Consider the following 17,687-nt stretch of genomic DNA (forward strand, 5'->3'; position numbering starts at 1 on the left):
ATACACCACCTACCTAAAAACCTCCAAAGCTTGACTCTCCTAACATCACCAGCTTGTCGGCCTCGCCCCAAATACGTGTGCAGCACCAGTACAATTTAATTACAATCACATATGCCCTCAGAATGTGCCGATCTGTTTAGTTTGGGGGGGGGGGGATGATTCTGAAGAGGCCTGTAAGTTCGCAAAATTGCTCAGCTGAATTCAGCTGCTTTCCACAGGGATTTCCGCTGTAGTAAAAGAAAAAAAATTGCCCCTCCCCCAAAAAGTAAGCTTTGTGCCAGGGTGGTACAATGTGAGGGAGGCCATGGAGAGGAGGAAATGGTCTACAGAGAAAAAAAATGCAGAGAAACTGGAGGGCTAATCCTCTCTCTATATATATATATTCTAACAGGAATAGTACCTCTTAATGTTAACACATAGCAGAGAAAAGATACAGACATTCACTGGGCTACTGAACTTCAATAGTAAAAATATAAACATAATAACAACTGGTTGTATTGCCCCAATTGAATGTTCCTTAAAATTTCTCTGGGGCTCTCAGTTGAAATAAATTCCTTTCGTGTGGGGTGTGTGTGTGTGTGTGTGTGTGTGTGTGTGTGTGTGTGTGTGTGTGTTTAAAGAAAGTTCTCATTAATATGTTCTAATTGTGTTTGAATCTTAAGCTTTCGTCAGTCTTAGAGTGCCTGACAATCAAGGATCAAGGAAGCAGTGAACCCAGGACCTGTAGAACCACAGTTCACCAACACTGTGGTAGCTGACACTCAGGAACTGGGTCCCTGAATCACTCAGGTGACATGATCTGGTTGTCTTTCCTCTCTAGACAAGGCCTGAATGACCGGCTTCAGATTCATCCATTTTAGTACAAAGGCTCTTAGAGCTCTTACTCCAAAGGGAAGGTCTCTCAGTCTGAAGTTCCTGAGAAGAGATGTTTATGTTTTGTTTTGAACTAACAATGACTATAAAATATGAAAAAGATAAATTAATGAATAGATAACTAAAGAGAAGACTGAACTTCGATATGTTAAAGCTTCCCTAAGGGTTGGGGGCGGGGGCATGTTTCTTTTTTCTCAATGTGTGAAAGTGAAAGCTGTCTCTCTGACCCTGGTTTAGTTTAGTCTTCAATTTATTTGGGGTGCCTTCTGCTCGAAACACTCTCAAGTTGCTCACAGGCCTCTCCTTCCCATGAAATCTTTGAAGGAGGAAAAAGAAAAAGTAAGGCGAGCTGGGGCTGAGAGGTTGGGCCTGAGAAATTTTTATCACAGCCCTGAATCTTACCTGAATTTTTTTTTTTCAGGAAAGGAGGAAAATGAAAGAAAGAAAGATGAAAAGATGGCTGGGGAAGAAAAAAAAAGCGCCCTGGTCTCAGTCAGAGGGTGTCTAGTCAGCCAAACTCCAGCCCAAGATCAGCTAATGTGTCCTTTTTCCTTTGCAAACTCGTTTTTAAAATTCAACCCTCAACTTTCAAAAAATCTGTCTCTAATTTCAAACTCAAATAAGCTCACAGCATGGTGGCTTTTGTTTTGTTTTCTTCTCCCCAACTCCTCCCTGCAATTGCATAACAAAAGTGTCCAAATTCACGCCATCTGGCCGATAAAGACACTGGCCCCACTGCCCGGCTGGCCCATCTGATTAGGGCCCTGTCTAGCCTGCGCCTTGTGGCGAAAAGTCACAGCTGTGGGGTTTGCTCACGCTCAATACAACTCTGTTATTAGCCAGCTGTAGGCCTCGAGACGACTTCTGTTCAAATTATAATATCTTTTAACCCTCTGAGCATTGAGGGCACAGGGGTGGCTGGCAGCAACATAACACCTAGATATCTCCTTGCTAATAATTGGCGAAATGAACTAAGGCAGGGAAGAGCAGAGACCACTGGGGAGGACAGAAAAAGTTATTCCTAAAGAGATGAATTTTGTCCCTTTGTTTTGTCACACACTCACACACTCACACACACGCATGCACGCATGCACACATGCCTCTCACACACACACACAAACACTACCACCACTACAGCCAAAGCCCAGTTAGTTAATGAACCTTTTACCAATGAATACAGAATAGCAAACCATTCCCGGAAGTACCCAGGTATGCCAGGCAAGACCCTGCAATAAAAGTATGTGCACTAATTAGTCACTGAAGAGCTGGGCACCCCATTCATGCCCTGTCACTGACAGCTGTAACTGACTGTTCAAATGAACAAGGAACGGGTCCCCTGCAGGAGAATCAGTCCCTTTGACTAGTGAGAAGCTCCCCTCTGCCTATCTATGGACTCACCTATCGCTCATCTCCCAACACACACACACACACACACACATCATACACACACACACACACATCATACACACACACACACACACACACACACTGCAGATAGTAACCCATCCAACAGATTGTTTATTCGCCCATATTAATATTTGTTTGAAAATCTGGTTTGGAAAGAAAGTCAGAGTGTATCTTCCCCGCTCTCCACTGCAGAGAAGTTACAGTACATTAAATTTTTATATTGTGTTACTAATGCAGACTAAACTAGAGGCTTTAAAAATTGATGCTGCTATTTAAACAGCATAAAATGAGGAGGATTTGATTAGGCTGAAAAAATAAAAATGTCATCCTTAACTATATGGCTGCATGGGGTGTGTGACTATTATTTAAAGTGATAAGGAGAATTCATTAGACAATGGGCTGCTTGGGGCCTTTCTATTCTTTTAGGATTGTCTCTCCAAACAATGATACTTAGAAGCACAGAACAAGAAGAGACCTCCTTTTGACTAGTCAACCAAATCAAAGCACTGTGACTGTGTAGTCTAGGGATTACAGGCAAGTACATTGTGGAGGGACAGTGTTTTCCTTCTGACCAGACCTGTCAAGAGCTCTGAAGTAATGAAGTATCTCCCCATTGACCAGGCTGTGGCACCTCAGTGCCCTTCTGTTGAGGCCATGGCCAGGCCTCAACTTTGCCTCTTGGTGAATTTGCTTTTCTAATACTTGGCCACAACCTAAACAAGCATGTCTGATTGTTATGATTTCTAACTGGCTGGATTAGGGGGGCAGGAAGGGCTTGAGAGAGCTTCCTAAGGAGCAGTCCCTACTAAATCAGATGGCCTGCAATTATCCGCCAAAGTCAGGAACCAGGAACGGAACTGAGAGCAGAGCTGGAGGAAGAACAGAGGCTCTTGCCCTCCAGTCAGGCTTTGGAGACAGGGAGAGGTGTGCACAAAACAGCCTTTAAATTCTATACTGAAAGAACTTCTTCCCAGAGTCTCCTTTGTACGTCCTTTCCCGTTTATGGAAGGCTCATTAACACCCTGACCACTAGACAGCCTGCAATGAGCACTCCAAAAACATTATTTGAAAGATAGAATGTAAGGATGAATTCCCCACACACACACCATCGCCACCAATTTTCTTCTGTGTAAGTAGGAGAAAGAGGGCAATATGTAGAGCTCAAAATAGAATGCATTGGGCCCTGAGGGCAGGCGGGAAAGCCAAGAACTCCAGTAGACTGTACTTTTCACAGTGTAATGCTCTGACTCCATCTTTCCTGGGACTTCAGGTGTCCCAAGAACAGGCTTCTCGCTGTCTTTGCACCCACTGGTGACCCCACGCAACTGATTTTTCTGCCCTATGATTTCTTTTTGACAGAAGTAGCACTGTTGTGAAATCTCGAAGTCATGGGAGAAGCGACTTTACCAGCAGAGGATAAAAAGCCCAGGCATCTCCAGGAAGGACTTAAGACCTGGCCTCTCAGCCCTCTGGCGGCGCCTTGCCTTGACTGAATCACGCCAGGGTTTAGGGCTCGGAGACTAACTCCACAAGTGGCACCTCTTGGAAATCTACCCTGAGCAAGCAGAGAGTCTGGGGGAAGCCTTCATCCCAACTTCAACCCCGAGCCAGGCCTGATGCCTAGGCAGCGGCTGAGATTTCCCACCTCGAGGAAGAAACCCTGGGAAGCCAGGGGAATGGAATCCATCTTCTGGAATACCTTTCCCAGTCCAAAGGGCTATGCTCCAAAACAACAGCCTTAAAGACAAGGAGCATTCTCTAAGATGGTTCCAGCCAGGGACACATCAACCAGGTGCCTTTGGTAAAGCAGCCCCAGGATCTCCCAACTTTCTAGACAAGCTGGGGGGGGGGGCGGGGAGGCAGCTCTTACCTGCACATCACCTCATGTGTCAACAGAACTCGGCACATTTCTGGATTCTTATTCTGTCCCTCGTAGGCTATGGGCTGTCGGAAAGGAAGGCATGGACAGGGTGGAGGTAAAGAAAGGACTTTAGAACAAGTGCAAAAATCAGTTCCCTCTCACTGCCAGTTAGGAGACACTCCCGCCCCCTCCAGCACAGGACCAGAGCCGGCGCCTGGTTAGTGTAGAAGTCTGTTCTTCGCAAAGAGGAATACCCCAGTAAACTGAACCTTCAGTAATCGTTTGCTGTCTTCAGCCCTTTATTTAACACCACCCCCAAGCTCCAGCATTCTCCCATAGCATTGAAAACAGAGCAATGGGGGAGTGGGGGTTTCCTGTTTTTATTTTTGTTTTGTTTTGTTTCCCAGTGTGGACTTGAGGTGAAGGGAAGTGTGAATCGGGCACTGTAAATCCTGCTAGAGGCAGAAGTCACAGACTACCCGCAGGGAGCAGGGAACCAAAGGCAACCTGCCTCCAGGGCTCACCTGCTTAGTGACTGAGTCGATGAGCCTGACGTAGAGGTCCTGTTCTGTGCGGACACCTGCAGGGGAGGAGAGAGGCCGGTGGTGTGTGGGCGCGGATATCAGGAACGCTCTCCCACCCCAAGCCCTTCCCAGCCCTGGAGTCTGATCCAGCAAGTCAGTCCATCAGGCCACAGACCCCTTGATGGAACTGACCTGGAGGGGGGCAGCGCTCAATCGCCATCCCCACCCAAGCCCTGCCCTCGCTAGTCTGGTATCTCCCCGGGTACAGTGGGCAGTAGATAGCCGCTACCACCTGGCTGCTTGTTGACTGAGTGCCTGGTAAGGAAGTCACTTACCGTTGCTGTACAGGAGCTGTAACTTGTAATGGGTACCGTTGTTGGTCTTCTCATTGCCTTGCTCCTAAAAATACAGAAACCCTTCATTCTTGTGCTTTTTGGTACACTCTCCCCCCCCCTCCCAAATGAGAGAAGCAGGCCTTGAACTACCCAACCTGCGTCCAGCCCCGGGTCAAAGGGCAAGGAGCAGCTCCTGCCGCCATTGGCCACCTTGGGAAATTTGTCAAGGATTGCAGCCACTTGACCTTCACCAGCCCTGGTCTCTCCCTCTTAAACAATGTCCTCATAAGTGCACCCCTGCCTCCCGCCCGTGATGACCAGACACCCACACCAACGCTCTCTTTAAACAGTCCCCACCCAATCCTTCTGTCCTTAGCAAGCCCCTGGGCTTCTCTCTGGAGGGGGAAAAAAAAAAGGAGCCCTCCTGTCTTTTAGAAGGGAAACATTAGTTCTGCAAAACGGAAATGACCAGGCCCAGGGCTCAGGGACATTGGCAACTAGCTACCCCGGGGTTCCCTTTGCCCAGCTGAGGAGGCTGGAGCCCAGTCACAGCTGTTGGGCATATATTGGTTTAGGTAAACACAATCCTTCATTTCAGACCAGATCCAGCCCTCAAATCAGGGTTTGAGTTCAAGGGAGACACTACATCGTTCGGGTAGTAAAAGAAATGGAGCCTGGGAAGGCTGGCCGCAGTTCCCACAAAATATTGAATTGACCTACCTGCACCCCTGGCCCTTGTCGCCGCCGCTGCCAGGTGAAAATAATAAAATAAATAAATAAATAAATAACCTGGACACTGACAGCGGCAGAGTTGGTTATACTTTTTAAACAACGGTCTAAAGAACTTTTTCTCCGAGGTCAGTCGGTGGCCCGTCGCGCTACTACTGACCCCAAGGTTAGGCGCTGGGCACTGCCGTGAGCGCCAGATTCGGGGTAGGAACCAGCGGAGGTTGGTGGGGGGAAATCTACTGAGTTAGAGGCTGAGGGTGAGAAGCCTCAATTTATCATCCCTGATGATGCGAGCGGGAAAGTGTCGCAAGTGACAGATGGAATCCTTAGTGCTTTGCAAGGAGGGAGTTGTTAGGCTGGGGAGAGGGGGGGCGCCAGGGGTCTGCTTACTTTGTCGTTCTCCACAAAGTCCACGAAAGCCGTGCGCTCGATCTCCACCGGCTGTCCCTGCCTGTCGTAGAGCGCCAGGACAAAATGAAAGAAGTTGGATTTCCTCAAGTTAGAGGGAGGTTGCTTTTCAAAGTGGGCCCGGGACAGGGCCACTCCGCTGCAAGGGAAGAGATGGGAGGGAGACAGGATGACGGGGAAAGAGAGAAAGACAGAGTGTTAGGCAGTTACTAACGTGCCCAAACCGCGTGGCAGAGGGGCAAAGAGGTCTACAACCCAGGCCCCAAGACCTTCTGAAACCTTCAGGTCCTTGACCGCGTCCCTCCGATTAAGAAGCTCACTCCCTTAGAGGAGTTGCAATGGGCAACTTGCTTCCATCATCCAGTTAGTTGTACAGCCGCCCAGAATCCCGTCACCGGGCAGCTAAGTCGGGCTTTTAGTGGAAGCAAAAGACCAAGGACTCCCAGCTGAAGTCCCGAAAAGCGCTTCTAAACCGCAGACGCCTGCCCGCTGCATCTTTCCTTCAGCCTACTGCCAATCCCCAAAGCTGTGACCACAGCTTTAGGTGGGGTGTGGGGGGGGATGAGATTCTTTTGCATCTGAGCAAGTGACCCCTTTAATTCCTGTCTAATGAGTTCCCAGACCTGTGACACAGCCTAAAAAGATGGGAAGCCTGGAGCCCAAATCTTGGTCCTCAGGGCCTCACCCACGGTTTGGCTTGCTCTACCGAAATTTGCATCCAGGACAGCATCGCTGCAAAATCCCCACAGTCATCGCTGGGGAAAGCGGGCCAGGGTCGAACACGCGCGCTACTTGAGGACCTTCGCCCCCCAGAGCTGCTCCACGTAGAGAAGCCAAAAACGTTAAGAGGCACAGGTGATCCGCCATTCAAGCGTTTTCTCCACTTCCCTGACTCTGTAAAGCTGGACCCGGAGCCCTCCAGAGCCTCGAACGTGTACACAGGACCTCCCTGTATACCTGTCTCCGTAAGTGCCACCCACATTTAACTGAAAATCTGGCGGCGCCGGCGACCTGACAGATGTCAAGGGCAGCCTGGTGGCCCTAAGGTCTTCTGGATGCTTGTGTTGGGCATGGGCACGGGCACTTCTTTGAAAGGTGTACATTTTTTTTTTTTGCTAGCTCACCACCCCCAATTCTGACTGCCTGTTCAAACTTTAACAAAGTGCATTTTATTTCGGACGGGAAGACGGGAGGAAGGATGATGTCCTTAAGCCTGGCTAGGAGGTGGGTCACGATGCGGATCTGCCGAACTGCCTTGGTTCCCTCGGCTTGCCGCCGCGGGCGAGTCCTCAGACCGCTGACGGGAGCCGCCGCCGCCGCCGCTAAGTACCATCTGCTTCTTCTGAGACAACTGAGCATCCCGACTCCGGAGGGGTGGCAGTCGGGTACCGCAGCCGCCGCTTCGGTCACCCGGAATGCGGCCTTTGCTTCCGCTCCTTCAAGGGTGGCAGCCAGTTCGCTCTAGCCGGGACACCTGGAGATGTGGCCTGTCTGGAAAGGGGGTCATTCCCCGGCGTGAAGTCCAGATTTAAGGAGGTTGGCGCGGGGAGCGGAGGGAGAGACAGCAGTCGGGGAAGAAGTTTGTAGGCTCTCGGAGAGAGTAAGGGGGCTGCCTCTCGAAAACCTGGACCCGAAGGCCACGAATCCCAATTCAGAAGCCATGGTGAGAAGGGGGACTAGAGTGTCTTCGTGGGATGGAACCCTGGACAAGACTTTACCATCCACACACGTGGAAGATTCGGAAACAAAATCAACTTGAGGAACCCGCAAAATCGGAGGCTGATCTTCTCTTCGGCTCAGGCGACGGATCTCCTTTTCCTCCTCTCCCGCGACTTCTCCTGGGCTCCGGTCCTTCCTCTTTAATTTCTCGGCCGCCTCGGTTGGTCTGGCCCACTCTCTCCGACCCAGGACCGGCTTGCCTGTCCCCTTTCCCAGAGCTCCCGGCCGCTTTGCCTTCCCCTGCAGTCGCTCCGGCCTTTCCGGATCCCCTCGCCGCCGCCACCATCTGGCGGCTGGGCTCCCCGAGTCTCGAGAACTCTCCGGAAAGATGCTGGAGGAAAAGCGCTCGCAGGCGGCGGCGGCGCGGAGAAACCTCGCCGTGACCCGGCAGCCGGCTCCGCTGCCGTGCTGGCCGCTGCTAGCTCGGGTCCTCACGCTCCGCTCCTCCGGAGTCCGTGAGTAAACGCTGAAGCATGGAGCTTTAATGCTACTTCAAAATATTTCTCCCCCCCAAAGAATGGACTGTGTGGGAAGGAGTGACGGAGAAACACCTATGACCTCGGTAGTTCAGAAACTCCAGTGTTGGCTGCCGGAGGATTCCCCTTGGCCGCAGCGACCTGCCCGCCCCCGGGAGAGCCCCAATGCGCACGGCCTGGAAGGACAGACAGGGACAGAGAGACACACAAGGAGAAGGGGCAAGTGGCACACGGAGAGACAGACACAACCAGAGACACCACGGCTCCGGCCTCATTACCTCTGAGCGGCGACATTGGCGTCCACCACGCCGACATTCCGGACCCAAGACCTGACCGAATCCATCTCGGCGCCCAGCGACTTTTCTTTCAGAGCTGGTCCTCTTCCTAGCGTATCTTGAATCCCAAACATTTAAAAAGTCTGATCCTCTACTGTCGCCTTAAAAAAAAAAATGACTTGACGACAACACCGCCCGGGCTTTCCGACGCTGCCAGCAAACGGTGTTCTCCGAAGCAATCCGAGAAAGGGGGCAAGTGACGAAGTTTGGGGCCCTCTTGGAAAGAAATAACCAGCTCTTCCCTCCACGCACAATGCAGTCAAAGTTTGGGATTTTATCCTCGGTGGCTTCAGATCTGGCGCCTCGGGGCTTCCAGCACCCTAGGTCGCCCGCATCCTTCCAGTTGCAGAGCGTTCTCCAGAAAGTGGTCACAATTTAGAAGCATCACCTGTTCTGGGGAAAACAGGAGGAGATAGATAGCTGCCTGCTCGCTCCCCTTCCTCCTGGTCCCCCCCTCCCTGCTCCTCCCCACCGTTCCAAGATAGAAAAAAAAAAAAAAAATCCCCCACAGGATCAGTTGTAAGAGGAAGGGGAAGACCCGGAGCCGGGAGGAGGCGGTGGCTGAGAGCGCCGCGGAGCCGGGCTGCAGCGGCGCGCGGGCCCCATGAATGGTTACTACAACCGGGGCCGCGGGAGGCGGAGCCGAGGCCCGATAAGGAGCCTCATTTGCATGGACGCCCGGGATTGGCCGGCTCTGGGCAAGCCGGGCGGACGTCCTCCCGCGGCGTTCGCCAAGCTCGGCGTGGCCCGAAGTCCGGGAGGTGAAAGGCTACTGCTGCAAGCTGCAGGCGCCGAGTCTGGGCCAGAACCCCGAGTGTTTGGCCTGCGTGGGAAGGGGGGGCCCCCCAAGTCCTGCCCTGAAGCAGAGTAGCCGGACTCTGAGCGTTAGGAACACGGTGGCTCTTGTCTGATCGCGGGAGCAGGAAGCCTGAGCGGATTTGCCTCTAGATGCAGGTTTTTGTCGCCTGCCGGGGGGGCACCCAGCAGATTCATTCCCGGGGTTTGGACCTTGTGTGCCTGCTTGGCAGCAAGCAGAAAGCGTGACCACCTGTACTCATGCTTTAGGCAAACACTCCCCCGCCCCGGGGCATCCATCTTCCTGAGCCGGTCTCCCAAGTCTCATAGAGTTCCAAGGTGACTCATTTCGTGTGAGGGCTACAAGTGTTAAAAGGAGAGGAGAGATGAAGGAAGGCGAGAGCGAAGTGTGGACGAGGGAGACTCAAGTGCAGTTTAAATAAATATAACGCCGAGGGAAATGGTGGGGGAGCTAAGGAAAACAGTCCCGGGAGGGCGGGAGCACGCACCTTTGCAGATGGGAGAGGTTGCTGACAGCTTGGCAGGCTGAGAACTGTGGGATGCAGTTTGGAGAACCTCCCTTGTATCTCCCTCCCCAATCCCTGAAGCCCGGGGAACCCTGCGGAGGAGACACGAGGCGGCTACGAAGGAGTCCGGGAAACTTTGTCCGCCGAGCGCTGTGGTCGCCAGGGTTGGGGGCCGGGAAGCGGCGGCAGCTCCACAAAACAGCTGAAACCCTAGACGGCTCGAGGTGCCTATTAAAAAAAAAAAAATCCTCCTGGCTGGGTGTTATTTTCTTGCTTCTCTTTTTGTATTCTGATCTGCGCGTAGATCTGCTGTTGAAATCTAGAACGCCAGCGCGAAAACAGATTTGAAGACAATGAATGCAAATCTGTGCTCAAAGACCATCTGCCGTGCAGGAGACAATCAGCTGCGCCGCGGTTCGAGCGACTGCACCCGAGCCTCCCAGCCTCATTACAGTCGGGAGACTTCCCTCCCCACTCAGGGCTCAGGTTTGAGTGTCAGCTGAGTCCTGACCGGACCCCCTAGGTGTAGGTGAGCGCTCACAGATGAACTGCGAGAGTTAGCCGCTAGAGGACACAGTGCCTGGGGTGCGCGTTTTCAAGAAAACGAACGGGAAGCTTGCTGGCTCTTTCGGAGACGGCGGCGACTCGCCATAGAAAGGGACCTGTGCGCGTCACTTCACCTCGGGGGCAAACTGCGACTGCAGACTGCGCAGGCGGGCGGGTGTTCCACCGGCTCCGCTCTCGGTCTACCGCCGAGACTGGCTTGGGTGCGGGGGGGGGGGGGGGGGAGCGCGAGTCCTCTTTTTACATACTGATGTGGTAGTTTGGGGAAAAGGAGGCTGGAGTCGCGTTCGTGGTGTACCCCAACTCCAGGCCTCTAGCTTGGCCTTCCTGGGAGGCTTAAGAGGGAGGAGGGGTGAGTGGCTTGTGGTGCAGCTGAGTGTAAGAAAATGGAATGGCTGAGTTACATAAGTCAGTGGTCCAACAAAAGAAGAGGGAGGTTGGGCCGAACCTGGTAGCCTTCACGTCCTACTACTGCGCTTTCAGCTCCACGATTCTGTTATACGAAGACTTTACAGATAACTGCGCGACCCCAGGAAAATCACCCAGAGTCTTCAAACCTGGCCTGCTCGTTTTTGTTTTTTGTTTTTTGAATAAATCTACAGAATTTAGGCAATGCCTTCCCCTTCTCTTTCTTGTCCCGGCCCTGTTACCAGCTGGGCAAGGCCTCGGGTTCCTCGGTGGACAGTGTGGACCAGTCAGTGAGCCCTCTGACGCGTGGGTGAAACGGATGGCTTTTGTTTTGTTTTAATCTCCCCAAGGAGACTTTGATCAGCTACACCTCGAAAGTGCTCGAGGAAGATGCCCAGAGGGCCTCGAGGGGCTGCGGGGCGGCAATGGGCTCCGGGCTAGCCCGGACCGTGGGCCGGCAGAGGCTCAGGGTTAAAGGGCAGAGCCAAGGTCGCTGACGCCTCTTTTTTCACCAAGTAACAGCTGCCACCCAAATTATACCCCTCAGGAAGCGAAAGAATTGTTCCTTTCTCCCAGCACCCCGCCTCTTCTCCAAATCATACCCTCGTCGGTGGCGTCCCACCTCCCTCCTCCCGGGCGACAAGGTCAGGGTGGTGGTGTGGTGCCCTGCTGGAAGATGGTCTGGCCTCTAGATCTTTGAGCCAGTGGGACTTCTAGCTCTTAGTCGGCTGCGCTGGGGAAGCCTTTCCCGCGACCCCTCTGGTCACTGGGGACAACCTGCGGGCCAGCCCCTCGAGGTCCCCCGGGTGGCTAGCAGAATTCAGAAGTTCCTTCTAGGTGGAGATGGAGCTCCAGGCCGCTTGTGCCCTGAGTTGCGAGTCTCCTGCGAGCTGGGCGCCTTTCTGCCAACCGCCTTGGCTTTGATTATGTTTGTGGAGGTCTTGGGGAGGGGTGACCGCAGGACTGACCACCCTTGCCAAAGTGGCGGTGCTTGTGGCTGCGACATGCAGCAGTCGTGGCGCCTAGAGGGTTACACACCTCCTTAGCCTCCGGCTGGTTGAGAATAGCCCTTCTTTAGGAACTTGTAACACAAACCCCTGCGGGGAGCTGCTCCGGGACCCAGGTGGAGGAGCGGCGACTCTTCTCCTCGCCCCCCCCCTCCCCGCCCCGCCGGCCCCAGGAGCCCGACCACGCAAGGTACCAAGCCTTCCTCCGCCCAAGATTGGCTAGTCTCTTTCCATCCTCGAGAAAAATCCAGAACTCATAGTATTACTATTGCTCACGACCATCTAGTCACACAAATTGGGGAGGTGGTTTGGGCATTCGAGCTCATACCTCGTCATGGCCTTTGTTCACCCTTCTAAAATACCAGACTCCAGGCTTGGATTTCCCCTGCAGCTTTAAGACAGTGTGTTCAGTATCTGAATTGGTTCTAAGGCCCGGTTGGTCCAATACTGCCCAGTCTTGGCATCCTGCGCGCCAGGGCCCTCTCTACGACAGAGGTTTCAGGTGTGCCCATCAGGCGTCATTACACACCCCTCACCCCACGATCTCTCTCTCTCTCTCTCTCTCTCTCTCTCTCTCTCTCTCTCTCTCTCTCTCTCTCTCTCTCACACACACACACACACACACACACACACACACACACACACACACACACACACTTCTGTGTCTGCATCTACTTCGACCAAAGCACAGACCTGGACCATTCCTGGGGAATTCGATGGACCGGAGACAGCTAGCATGGACTGTGTAAATTAAAAAGCTTTGGTCTCCATAGCCTGTCTTTGGACAAGCATTTTTCATTTGCCAGTTTTTGTTTTTTACTTAAACTGGAATTTTTATTTATTTGCCCAACTAGCGACAAATGACTTTACTCTTTCTCAGAGTCCTACTGAGTGTTCAATCCACAATTCATAAGTGATTTTTTTTTTAAACTTCATTGACTCTCACACCAAATTGCAGGCTGGACACCAAAACTAACTTCATTAATTCCCACACCAAATTGCAAGCTGAACATTTTTTCTTCCAGAAACTATATTTGTACAGGACATAAGTAGTAAGAACAAATTCCGCAGAGAGCGGAGAGCAAAGAAATTACTCCATTTATGACTTCATGATAACTATCTCACACGTACACACCAAGAAATTTCCTTTAAGGACAGTTCAGTCAGACTAGGGTTCGATTTTGTTTTGTTTTTTAACGCGGTGAAGCAGAGTCAAGCCGGACCGCATACAGAAATACTGAGGATACCGTGTAGAAAGTTTCATAGGTGCACGGGTGTGGTGCCCAAGTCAACTGGGTCCCTGCGATCTATTTACCCAAAATGAACTGAAAGAGCCTGACACTTGTGGAAACTCCAGACAGTCCCCCTCAGTTTCATATTCCTCTCCCATCCCTACTTCCCTCATACCTCCTTGGTAGCGCCCTTAAGAAATAACACTTCCTTCCCACTCACTCATTCCGAGCGATCGCAAAAAGCCCGGGAGCCAGAGCCTAGCCAAAGTTCGGCAAGGTAAAGAGGGACAGTGCCAGCAGCAGCAACCTCCACAGCAGCGTTTGGAACCCTGATGTCATCGGCGCTGGACCTGTGGACAGCGCGGGAATGGCTAAGGTCTGCGACAGGACACAGGTGGACCAGCGACTTCTACTTCAAAGTCTCCGGAGCTTGTGTCTGGGCTAGACAAGACCCTCCCTCGGGCCCATGCTTGAGTAAACTGGTTTGGTTTCAGCCACTTCCAAGAACCTATGCACGAAGGTCGTGCAGACTGTCCCGACTGTACTCGGGGCTCCAGGATCAGGAAGGGGCAATCGCACAAAGGCGGCACGTTTACCAAGAAGTTGTGGGGTGCCAGGCACTACTACCCGCGCATTCCACCACTCAGCTTGACAACAACTGTTTCATTGGGGGTGGGTGCTCCCACGTCGCAGAGGAGCAAAAGGAGCTTGGGGCATGGCCAGTGACAGACAGCTCCGCTGATAAGCAGAAAACAAACCCCTCATTGGTCTTCCATTTCCAAACAGCATAGGCAGTAGAAGGCCTGGGGTGGGGGGAGTTAAATGTGAGTCTCCCAACGTGCTTCCCCCCCCCCCTAGTTTCTCAGCTCATTTGAGATAAGCAAAGAGTCACTCTGAAATACGCCCCCCTTTTTTCCTGGTGGTCCCCCCGCCACCCCCCCAACCCCCGCCGCCGCCAGCAGGCAGGGGAAAGCCCGCGGGACCTCCCAGCTCCCTTCCCGCTCCCGGCGGAGGTGTGAGCGATGTGTTGATTATTCATATTTTTGCCGAACGCACACTCCGCCGCGGCCGGCGCCGCCACATTTCACACGTATACTCACGTACACACTTGGTACGCTCTTCCGCCGGGCACGGCGGCGCGCACTCAGTGCTCAGTGCAGGGAGTCCGCCCCCAGGGGAGTCCTGCCTCTGAACCCGTAGGGGGTGACAGAAAGCACTCCCTAGCCCTCCCCTCCAAAAAGAACTCACTCTTGGCTTCCTGATCCAACTTTCTTCTCCATGATACACTTACCTTCCCAAGTCATTCTCCAAGTAAGGGTGTGTGTGTGTGTGTGTGTGTGTGTGTGTGTGTGTGTGTGTGTGTGTGTGTGTGTGTGTGTTTAGGGAGGCAGCTACAAATATCACACCAGTTCGAATTTCAATCCAGCTGGCACCAGCGATCTCCCCTTTCAAGCACACTCGCACACTGACACCTCCGCCCACGCCACACACCTCCGTAGTAGAAATGCAAATCAAGAAAAGGCTCGTGAGCTAAATGTGTGGCTTCCGAGTTGTGAACTGGACCTCTGAGGGTGGATGGAGTCTTCCCAAATTCTGTCCAAGGCCCAGCACCTTCCAGGACCCGGGTCCTCCCCCTTCGGAGAAGTTAGGTTCAAGACGCACTCGCATAAACTTCAGAAGTAACTGAGAAAACAAATCGTTCCCTAGTCTGGGCAGCTTGGACCCAGTCTCTCAGCAGAGGCAACACAATTCGATTTATGCTGATCTAAAGGAGCCTAGACAAGGCGAGGAGTTCACTAAGTTGGGAAGGTCCTAGGCTGGAGAAACTCCTGGACCTGTGTTTAGGGCAATGTGCACCACGCCTCATAGGGGGCGCTGGACTACTGGCTGAAAAACTCACCTCCTGCTCTGGTGTTCAGATCAGGACTAAACCCCGGGAGTTGGGGGCGGGGGGGGGGGGAGTGGAGGGTGGGAATAGGCCATTGCTTCAGTCGTCCCTAGGCTGTGGGACCACATGATGGAAAATCGAGTTTTGTCGTCTCTAGTTAGAAACTAGCATGTGATCGAACTCCTCTGAGTCTGAACTTAGAGCAAAATGGGGATGTGAGTTCCCCCAGAGCTTCATTTGCTTTATAGGGAGAAAATAGCTTAGAAAGCATCCTGCACGTAGTAGGTATTTAATAAATGCTTCTCTCCCGCTCCCATCTGCACGTGTATGCTGCATGTGAGTTCAATATTTGTTCAGTGCACAGTCCCCGAGTCTCCTGCCCCCGTGTTGCCCCCACCCGGATCCCAGACCTGCCTTACTCCCCTGCACGCTGGTCTGGGTGCGGGTTCTCACAGTGGACTCTGTAATTGTCTTAAACATGGAATTCTATCCAGGAAAGTGCTTGGGAGCCAATTCCATACCCACAGGTGCCCGAAGGCCCAAGTGGTAACGTCTCCCAGGGAGGGAACGCGCAGCTTTTGCTGCTGCACAATCCAGTCACCGAAGGCAAGCCACAAGCAGACCCGGAGCAGGGGACCTCTGCGGCCCCTGATGGTCGCCTAGGGAGGAGGGTGATAGTTCCCTGGGGAATTGCAGGAACCAGCGAGGGGCTCTGGATGGCCCTTCGGTTCTGGGGCCGGAAGTTGGTGACAAATGCCAGTCAGTTAGCGGCTCTTGCAGAGGTCGGGGGACTAGGTGCGACTCTCCTGAAGCTACCCAAGGCTGAGTCTCCTGAGAAATGAGCTCCCGGAAGCAACAGCGCTTTCTAGATCCATGTTAAATGAGGCTGCGGAGAACACGGGAAAGGCTTGAAACCCCAGGCAGAGTGAGATTGGAGGCAGGCAGGAATGTGGGAGTTGAGGGATAGGATTTACAAATTAAAGTTTTCAAAACTCCCCTTTTACTACTGCAGAAATACATAAAGGAAGGCAGCAAAACAAACGAATAACCACTTATAACTACCGCTGACATTTGAGCACGTTTGTCCCAGTCTTTCTTTTAAAAATTTTGTGTGTGTGTGTGTGTGTTTTTGCCTGCATGTTTTCTGTGCACCGCGTGTGTGTCTGTGCCTGGGGAAGCCCACAGAGGATGCTGGGTCCCCTGGAACTGGAGTTACAAGTGGCTGTGAGCTGCCATGTGGGTGCTGGGGATTGAGTTCCCTGGGTCCCCTGGGAGGGCAGCCAGTGCTCTTAACCACTGAGCTATCTCTCCCACCCTGAGTCTGTCTTTTCTGCATCACTTTACTAATTATGAATGGAAGCATAAGTTACACACTGAATTGTAAACTTTTAGCTTGTTTAATAAAGCATGGTTTCTAACACTATTAAATATTTTCTGCAATAACATTTAGCTCTGCCATGTCATCTCCTTATAGGTTCCACAAACTGTCTAATCAATGTGTTATTGAACATTTACTTTGTTTCTAATTCTCCATGACAAACAGTGTTGTGAGGAACATCTCAGTAGTCTTACTTTTCTGCAGACCCATGATTCTTTCCTGAAGGTAAAGTCCTTGGGCTGGGAGTAGGGAGGCATGTCTTAAATCCTAGCACTTGGGAGACAGAGGTGGGTGGATCTCTGAGTTGTAGGCCAGCCTGGTCTACAGAGTGAGTTCCAGGACAGCCAGGGCTACACAGAGAAACCATGTCTAGAAAAACAAAACAACACAAAACAAAAAGGTAAAGTCCTTGAAGCCAGAGTGGAGTGCGGGCTGAGCTGTGCAGAGCACTGACTGCTCTGACAGAGGCTCCTCCTTCCGTTCTTAGCACCCACATGGCAACTTGCAACCAACTGTAACTACTGTTCCAGGGAGTGATAGCCCCTCTTCTGACCTCCCTCCTCCCCCGCTCCTACACACATACGGTGTACATAAAGTCATGCACGCAAACACATGTACACGTGAAATTAGATAAGTAAACGAAAAACAAACAAATGCATACCTACATCCTAGAAGCCAATAGCAAAATCGGAGTGTATGCATTCTTCAAATGTCCTTTATGTGCACGGGTACTTTGCCTGCCTGCCTAGATAGGCCTGTGCCCACATGCCTGGTGTCCCAGGAGGCCACAAGGGGGGCACAAGACCCCATGGAACTAGAGTTACAGATGGTTGTGAGTCACTCTGTAGGTATGCTGCTAGTAACTGAATCAAGGTCCTCTGTGAGAACACTCAGTGCTCTTAACTGCTGAGCCAGCTCTGCAGCCTTTCTGTATTTTCTTTAGGTAAACAAGACTTTCACATATGGCATAGAATGTTTCCTAAATTGTGTATTTATTTGATAGTACGATTAACTCGGGTTTTCTATCCTTCTCTCTCTCTCTCTCTCTCTCTCTCTCTCTCTCTCTCTCTCTCTCTCTCTTTGTATTTTGAATGACTTTTTTCATTACAGATCATGAGCTCACAGCAGCTGTGGTTGCCTGAACAAGACCTGCACAAGATCAAGCCAATCAACAGTCTAGCACAGAACGAGGGAGGGAGTCACAATCCCCCATTCCCCAAT

The 17,687-nt window shown here is 52.0% G+C and overlaps 1 protein-coding gene across 1 annotated transcript in view; it reads right to left on the reverse strand.

The window, feature by feature from the left end:
* Ebf2 (EBF transcription factor 2) overlaps window positions 1-9,286 on the reverse strand; it is a 195,228-nt gene extending 185,942 nt beyond the window's left edge. Inside the window, exons 1-5 of the mRNA XM_037208440.1 lie at window positions 8,611-9,286; window positions 6,120-6,276; window positions 5,001-5,064; window positions 4,666-4,721; window positions 4,151-4,224 (exon numbers count right to left, since the gene is read on the reverse strand). Of these exons, the coding sequence (XP_037064335.1) occupies window positions 4,151-4,224; window positions 4,666-4,721; window positions 5,001-5,064; window positions 6,120-6,276; window positions 8,611-8,741 (482 nt within the window). The 5' untranslated portion in view covers window positions 8,742-9,286. The remainder of the gene's footprint in view (window positions 1-4,150; window positions 4,225-4,665; window positions 4,722-5,000; window positions 5,065-6,119; window positions 6,277-8,610) is intronic.
* Between the last annotated feature and the right edge of the window lie 8,401 nt (window positions 9,287-17,687).

Source organism: Peromyscus leucopus, chromosome 9 (assembly GCF_004664715.2).
Source record: "Peromyscus leucopus breed LL Stock chromosome 9, UCI_PerLeu_2.1, whole genome shotgun sequence".
In the NCBI taxonomy this organism is placed as follows: domain Eukaryota; kingdom Metazoa; phylum Chordata; class Mammalia; order Rodentia; family Cricetidae; genus Peromyscus; species Peromyscus leucopus.